Source organism: Patiria miniata, unplaced genomic scaffold (genome assembly GCF_015706575.1).
Source record: "Patiria miniata isolate m_02_andy unplaced genomic scaffold, ASM1570657v1 HiC_scaffold_26, whole genome shotgun sequence".
Lineage (NCBI taxonomy): Eukaryota > Metazoa > Echinodermata > Asteroidea > Valvatida > Asterinidae > Patiria > Patiria miniata.
Genome location: NW_024037065.1, coordinates 2893771 through 2902439, shown reverse-complemented (window position 1 = coordinate 2902439; position 8669 = coordinate 2893771). Strand labels below are relative to the sequence as shown.

The 8669-nt window shown below is 44.9% G+C and overlaps 1 protein-coding gene across 1 annotated transcript; it reads right to left on the bottom strand.

Annotated features, from left to right (window-relative positions):
* Positions 1 to 466: 466 nt before the first annotated feature.
* Positions 467 to 3634, bottom strand: LOC119733821. Its single transcript, XM_038207191.1, has one exon. The coding sequence runs from the start codon at positions 3632 to 3634 to the stop codon at positions 467 to 469; it is 3168 nt and encodes a 1055-aa protein (XP_038063119.1).
* Between the last annotated feature and the right edge of the window lie 5035 nt (positions 3635 to 8669).

The window sequence follows — 8669 nt, the reverse complement described above, 5'->3', positions numbered from 1 at the left end:
GTCTGCTCAGGGCTGAGAACCCCATCCACTCGTTCAGCAGCTGGAAAGAGATCCTGACTCAGGGAATCGACAAGGTCAGACCAACTCTGATGATTGCTGAAATCAAGTTCAGCCACCGGGCCTGCCACAGTGAGACCACAGAAGTTGGTTCCTTTCATCTCGTTGAGATCAGGGGTTGATGTGGCACGAGTCTGGGCTATGACGGATGCACTGTCACTCTGCCATGTATCAGGTTCAGCAAGTAGCCACGGAGGCCCTTCAATCCAGCGGGAGCCTGGACCCAACTCTGAAACTGAGAGTCCTCTGGTGATGTCATCTGCTGGGTTATCTGCGGAGCGAACATAACGCCATTCGCTGCCGGTTGTCAAAGTCTGGATTTCAGCAATGCGAGTGCCAACAAAAACTTTGAATCGACATGAATCTGACTGTATCCACGTCAACACAGTGGTTGAGTCACTCCACATTGTTACATACTGGATGTTGACATCAAGCGTCTGGGTAACAAACTGAGCAAGCTGTGCACCTTCAAGTGCCGCCATGAGTTCCAGACGTGGCATGGATCCACCTGGGGAGGGGTGTAGCATCGTGGTAATCGTATGGATGGGATATGCTCAAGCTCTGTACACCAGTCGTCCCACCTCTGCTTTATGTCAGCGTTGGTCACGACTTCATCCCAGTCCAACTTCTCCATCCACAATTCTTGTACTATCATCTTCGCTCGAGCAGTAAAGGGTGCAATGCTCCCAAGGGGCTCAAACTGGCAAGCCAGTACTCGAAGGGCAGTACGCTTGGTGAGTGTTCGGTTCTCTGGGACCTTTGCGGGATGGCATAACTCGTCGCTCTTGCAATCCCAACTCAGGCCCAAAGCTGGTTCCAATTCGCACCCCAAGTTGTCTAGGGAGAGAGATCGAATGTAGCGGTCAGAACGGACCGCGACGGGCAGATCTTCAACCACCTCAGGATGACTGCTAGCATATTTGACCATCTCGAACCCAGCTTCATGGAGACACTCTCTGGTACTGGCGACAAGTTCCCTTGCTTCTTCCTCACTGTGGCGACTGGCCAGTTGGTTATCCACATAGGTTTCACGCTCGATGGTTTTCTGTACAGCTGGATATCTTGCGTTGGCATCTATGGCAGCCTTCTGTAGGGCAAAGGTAGCGCAGCATGGGCTACAAGCGGCCCCAAATGGCAGCACCAGCCATTGGAAAACCAACCAATCATCTCGCTTTTCATCCCACCAAAGAAATCGGAACATGGGATGGTCTTCTGGAGGGAGTCTCACCTGGTGAAACATCCCAGTTATGTCACCAGAAACAGCGACCCTGCCTTGACGGAATCGAAGTAACACCTCCATCAGGGAAGAATGCAGGGTTGGCCTGGCTAGCAACTCATCGTTGAGGTTCTGGCCCATGGATTCAAAGGAGCAATTGAACACGAGACGGTATTTGTTGCTACTGAAAACCACGTGATATGGGATGAACCAGCTTGATGTTTCCATCACTAGTACCTCAGCCAACGTCCCAAGTTCCTGGACGTGTCCCTGATTCTTAAGCTTCTGGATATACGTGGTACAAAACTCCGCTAGCTTTGAGTCTTTGTCCATCTTCCTCTTGTGTGCACGGGCCAGTGCTTCAACAGCTCTTGGGGTGCTTTGTGGAGGAATGGAAGGAATTTGGAGGAATTTGTTGCTTGGGTGCTGGAGTCCCTGTCTTCCCTGGACAGTCCATCCGAAGAGGGTTTTTACTGCAACGGGTGAACTAGTTTTTGGACCAGTTCTCACCTCGGTCGACATAGTCAGCTCAATGTGATCTGCACCAATCAAAACTGCAGGTCGGACTTTGTTTGCTGTGAATAGAGGCAACTCTCTCAGATGCGGCCACTTTGCTTGTAGTTTCTCTGCCGATAGATTATAATCAGCCAGTTGACATTCATCAGCAGTGAAGGCGCACTTGATCTGGAACTTCTGGTCAGGATCATTTCTGGCTGAGACAGTGAAATCGACACACTTGCCTTTCCAGTCGGCATCTCCGACCACTGTTTCAATCCGCACAGTTTCAGCTTGACTGGAAATTTCTAGTGATTGGACAGCTTGAGAGAGGATCATAGTGCGTTCGGCGCATTCATCAAGAACGCCAAAGGTGTCAAGTTTCCCGGATGGCCCGTACAATGTCAGAGGTACGACTTTTATCAGGACATCTCGATCGTAGTCCACTTTGGTCTTAGACCCCACTCCAGAACAAAGAACGGTGCCCTGGTTCTTGGGTGTCAACTTCACCACTTCATGTAGACTAGTACGGTGATCTTCCTGACAGTCCTTACACTTCTTTGGGAAAGGACAATCCTTTTCATGTTTCTTGGCACACTTAATACAACGCCCACTCTCCTTCAGCCTCTTAAGCCTTTGGTCTGGATTCAGCTGGGTGAACTTTCCGCAGGTTTCAAAGTAATGACCTGACTCATTGACATTACAGTAGAGGCAAGTGATCCGTTCAGCTGTCCCTGTAGCTGTGCTTGACGTCTTGGACGTGATCAACGACTTGTTAGCACTTGATACTGAAGCGCCTTTGGTTGGGTTTGGATGACTTACAGGCTGAGTAGTATGAGCCGTGTAAGTCCTGGTGGGTGCTAACTCCGAGTGTTTGCGAGCCGGTGGCTTGTGTTCTTCCTGGGGGCGGTCCTTCTTCCAAGGCTTCATTTTCTGTGACCTCTCAAGAAGGATAAGTCCCGCAGGACCGGTTTTGTCCTCCAGCCACTCTGTCAGATTCACCACCGTATACGTCTGACCTTTATCCTTTCTCCACATCTTGGACAGGTATTCGCTGTGCAACTTCTCGGGTAACTTCAGAGCCAACTCCACAGCATACTTGTGATTCTTCAGTTCTGTTTCGAGCTTTAGGTGCTTTGCCGTTTCAACCAGAGTCACCAATTCATCAGAAAAATCCCTCAAACCAGCCCAGTCATTGAGGTTAAGGGACGGGCGAATCTCCAGCTGAGTCAAAAGGCCCTGCACAATTCTTCCTTTATCCCCGAAGGCCTTGTCAAATTGCTTCATCGTGGTTGCATAGGCCTTTTCACCAAGGATCATATTGCGATCAGCCATCGCAAGGGGTCGTCCACCCAGATTGCTGCGTAGGTAAGCAAATTTCGTCGCCTCGGGTAGCTGAAACTCCGGTTTGCTCATGATGCTGTCCCACAATGACCGGAATACAACGTATTGCTTCACATTGTGTTCATCATCAAACCTCGGTACTTCTAGCTTCGGCAGACTGTCCACAAGCATGCCATATCTATACTGATAAGGCACGGCATGAACGTGGGCAGTCGGTTGGGGCGACTTGTCGTTACTGATCTGGCTGTGGGCGGAGTCATCATCCGGATGGTCGCTTCTGTCCGAGCCATCCGGGTCATCATCAGGTGGGTTTGAAGATTCACTGTTCTGGTTAGATTGCAGTGAGTCTTGACTCATTCTTGCAGTGCCGGAAATGGGATGAACTGTCCTTTCTGGAGGAGACGTTATGCTGACCGGGGTCGACTGGACCATCACTGGCAGCTGATTTACTCCAGGCACTCCGAATTGTGGCCCCGTTGTGATTCTGGGACTGCTGGCCGCCCCCTGAAAGGTATTAGACATGATGGGGGTGTGTGCAGTGTTCAAAGTGAAGCCCGCATGTTGCAAATGGAAACCTGTATTTTGAACATGAGGGGGGTTTATACATGACATGGTTATTGACACCTGCACTACACACAATAGGGGGGTTATACATAACAGGGTTATTGACATTTGTATTGCACACAATAGGGGGATCATACATGACATGGCTAAAACTGTTTACTACATGACTACTCGATCTAGGAATATTGTTCATGGAACTGCACTGATCGCGGAGACCATGGGGCAGTGTTATGTGCACCACGATACTTGAAGGAAAGTCCGCTAAATGATGAGTTTAGGACGCTGAGGCAATAATTCAAAATCAGAAACAAAATAATTGGAAGCTGATGCAAAAAGTTTCACTTCTCAGATTGGAATATCAAATTATTATAATTGATGTCTGATTTTATATAAACAAAGCAGAATGAAATAAATGACAATCAGTTCCCACAATGGCAAGTAGTGTTATATGAAATAAACCAGTGTTACAGGAGCTAGGGTATAGAATTTGCGTGGTCTACAATTGTCAATTAACTTAAATTCCAGTACAAAATGCCGTTACGTTCAACTGTTGCTTAATTTCCCTAAATTTCCCTTATAAATTCCCTTTATAAATTGCTAAATTTCCTCAACTTCAAATTTCCCCGAACGCCAAGCTGGGTTGTGTTATGGCATCAAACTCGCCAACCTGTCACACAAAATATTTTATGGAGCAAGAAACCAAAGCTAGAATTAGACATACAACAGTCACTGTAAATTGCAGACATGAAACAGTCACAGTGTGCGACCAGGTGATTCACTCACGAAAGTTTTCAACAGATCGAGAGGACAAATGAACCTTAAATTACTCTTTTTCCAATCAACATATGAACCTAAGATTTGTCCAGTAGTATCAGGGATAGTGATGTGAGACTATGAGACACAAATCATGCAATAGATCTAAAAATGTTATCATCAAAAGCTGAGTTTAGGGGCACAAACTATTCTTCAATGTACTCACACATTGGCAGCTGATCCGAAAAGGACGGTATTGCTCATCACTTTCCAAGATGGCAAAACACATGTAGATTAATGCGCCTCACAACCCCTCTCCTGATACTAGTAGCTCAACAAAAGTGTCTTTAACAGTTACAGGATACAATCTCCCACATTAATAGAATTTTACAAATAAGTGAATTCAGGATTGATGCGTCCAAACTGTTTTAAATAATTACTTTTCCTCAAAGGAACTATTTGCACTACATGTGGATGAATAGCGGTGACATGTCGCTACACGGTATAAATAGAACTGATGAAATCACGGTCTCACACGAAGACTACGGAGTCTCTCAACTTCCCTGCTTTGAGACCATGCGCCCCCGAATGGTCCTTTATTAGCATTTCCAATTATAGGCCACAATTACAAAGAATTTTTTTTCTAAATATCAGTAATCATAGACATACAAAATGATGTAAACTACAATGTTATAAAAGCGTACAATAAAAAACACCTTGTTTAAAATGAAGCTAGGCAATCAGTTGGTATGGGATGAACCCGACTCACACAGAGCAAGTACCTTGAAAACCGAGCATTATTAACATATCACGTCCATACATATACATGAATATGCATTGAGTAAACTAGATACATGTATATAACACTGTGAACAAATCTACAGAATGGTTTTCTTACTAGTTATACAATGCACAAAGATGTGTTAATTTACATTCACACACAATAGTTAACGCTATGTTATACTATGGTTATACCTAACATCGATCAATGGCTCCTTTTATCCCACGGCAATAATTAATCATACCATCTGAGTTAAGATGGCATCCATCTGAGAGGCACTTGGGGTGGTTAATTCTCCGCTGTGCATACATTGTAGCCTTTGGATATCTTTCCAATGTTGCACTGAGAAGGGAGTTGAAGCGTTTTACCCTATGATTAAATGTTGAGACCCCAACCTGTCCAGCTCTTGAGATGGTTGTTCTTTTGATTACCGATAAGAAGATTATATGGTTCGGAGTAATTCCCCAGGTTGCAATCAATTCTAGAAACTTAACAACCATTTCGACCACTTTTCCAGGGGTACAATCTGGATTGCACAGATCATTCGTTCCAAGATCCACAATGAGTACATCGATTGATCTAGATTTCATCTTACTCAAATAATGAGGGATAGAATCGAAAATCCGAGAATAGGTCAACCCTGGATGACCTTCAACAAATATGCTACAACTATCATCTAAGCCTATTAAGGATGACACTTCGACATGTTGTTCCCGAGCATGCCGAAGAAGGCGAGTCGGAAATGAATGTCCAAATAAGAATACTGCCTGTTTACTAGACATCATCGAGTGATGCAATAATCTCCTCTGAATATATCTTATTCAGTCTTCTTTACAGCAGTCTCTGATATAAAACAAGTAAACAAAACATATTTAGGTCAAAAAATAAGTATAATTGGCTTATCGACTGTTCTGTATAAACCAAAAGTTCACAGCAGATCTCTTCTGCAGAGTTGTATAAATGCACAGAGCTAATTAGAATGTTATTTCACGTCACAAACATGGACGATATACATATCAACTACAGTATATATATGATGGGTGAAGAGGTGGCATAAGGCCGGACCTGTAAAATACTTGAAACAGGCAAGTCCCTTCCCCAAATAAACCTACAAAGGTCTGAGACTTATCAGACGCTCTATGAACTTACAGAATCTTGCAAAGGTCTGAGACTTATCAGAACCTCTTGGAACTTAAAAAATCTTACAAAGGTCTGAGGCTTATCAGAACCTCTTTGAATGTAAGGCTATATAAAGCTAAGTAATGGGGTTAGGCCAGTCACCTAACCTCTTCTTCCGGATACGCTCCGAACGCCTAGGTTCGGGGTCATGGACTGGTAGTGAGAGTGGTTCTTTACCACTGGGTGATGAAGTGCTTGGCTTCATCACACTAGACTCTGAAGTCGGTTGTGTGATTTTACGACTGGGTGTATCGGGAGCCTTAGGGTCAGTTGCTGGAGCTAACATCCATTCCCAATCTAGAGAAGAATCATCGTCATCGATATCAACCCCACCTTCGTTGTCAACGGAGGGTAGGTTCAATCGGGGTTCTTCCAAACTTGGTTCAACTGATTTCCCTCTTGGATCAAGAACAATCATCTTTCTATTAACCCAACGATCAACACCACCATCAAACGGTTTAATTGCATACAGGTCTCCCTCTTTGTTGGACTTTACCACTACATACTGTTGTTCCCCATAAGTATCTGCTAGTTTATGTCGCTGAGTAAACGCGCACTGTTTTAGAAGTACACGGCTACCAACAGGCAAAGGACTTACATAAGCCCGTTTGTCATAGCGACGTTTGTTAGCCTGGGCTGCTTTAACAAGACGCTGCTTAGCAATCTCATGGGTTTCGCGAATGATATCTGCTTGTTCCTTGGTAACACTCTCATTCCAGTTGTTATTGGTGTTGTTGAGAAGTTGATCCAAGGGTACAGTAGGCTCACGACCGAACATTAAAGTATATGGTGCGTATCCGGTAACACTGTGGGGGGTCGAGTTATAAACAAAAACCAAGTGCGGCAGCAGCTCAGGCCACCGTTTCCGTTTCTTATGATCGAAAGACTTGATGAGACCGCATACAGTTTTATTGAAACGTTCCGTTTGAGCGTTTCCTTGAGGGTGGTACGCAGTAGTTCGATTTCTTTCTATAACGTACAATTTGCATAGTTCACTGATGACACCACTTTCGAAGTTTTGGCCACGGTCAGAATGTAATTGTAACGGTACCCCATACCGTGAAAACCAATGATCCCTCAAGACTCGAGCAACGGTGGAGGCTTTTTGGTCTCTACATGGGACGGCGACAGCAAATTTCGTGAACGAGTCCGTCATGACAAGTACGTCCTCAAGATTACCTAAGCCTTTGTCAAGCTTGAGAAAGTCAATAGCTAGTCTTTCCAACGGACGGAACGATAGCAAATAGCGCATGGGTGGCCGGACAGTCGGAGTGGGTGTTTTGGTGATTGTACAGTGGAAGCAATTTTGAATATGCTCACGAACATGTTTGTTCATACCAGGCCAAAAGCAACGCTTTTTCATGAAACCCAAGGTTCTACCCACTCCCTGGTGACCCCATTGATCATGTGACGCCTCTAAGATTGTTGCACGAAGTGAGCTCGGAACTAATAGCTGGTAACACTGTCCTAACCCAGGTTCATTATGGGTACGGTACAAAACCCCTTGACGCTCAACAAAACAAGGCCATTCTCTGATCCACCCCTTTACTGCAGTGGTGAGGAGATTAGAGTCCAAAACTTCCTGTTGCAGCTGCGCTGCATGCCTTGCTTGAGGGCGCGCTTCAGTTTCGTGCATTCGCTTGAGGGCGCACTTTCTGCCGCGACCGCGCGGCTGACTCCACCGCTAAAAGTGATTTTCAGGGTTCAAAACCAGCATTTTCATACACAAATAGGGGTTCAGAGATACTCGGTTGGGTAAGTGATTATTCCGTAAATTGTTATTTGACTGAGGGATATAGATTTGGGGGCATAAATGTACTTATTGGGTAAATATTGGGTCTTTTTGATGGGCTTTCCTGCATGTTTTGATACAATCTGTTATTATACAAGTTATTGTAGGAACATGGACTCATCTGATCGCCGTTATTACCTGGTTCTCATTTGTATATGTGTGTTGTTTCACCTTACTGATAGGCTAATTTAGGGATGATAATTATGGCAATTACTCCTGATTACCTCATTGTTTATTCTCCATTTCCCTTTCTAATTAAAGCTCACATTAAAAGGGAGGGATAATCACCGAAGCTGTTCGAGGTGTTATCGGGAGGGTGTTTTTACTGTTCGTACAACTGTTGTTCAACTGTCTTGGCTGTACAACTGTATCCCGATCATCCAGTGTATCCAGTGTAAGCAGATCATCCAGCATGTCCAGTAAACTATACTGCTAATAACTCATCTCCGTGCCCACTGGTGCCCATATACCTGTACACTGAATTGTTT

Bases quoted from the DNA above. Each gene is read 5' to 3' on its own strand.
- LOC119733821 (XM_038207191.1), bottom strand. From the start codon at position 3,634: ATGTCTAATACCTTTCAGGGGGCGGCCAGCAGTCCCAGAATCACAACG.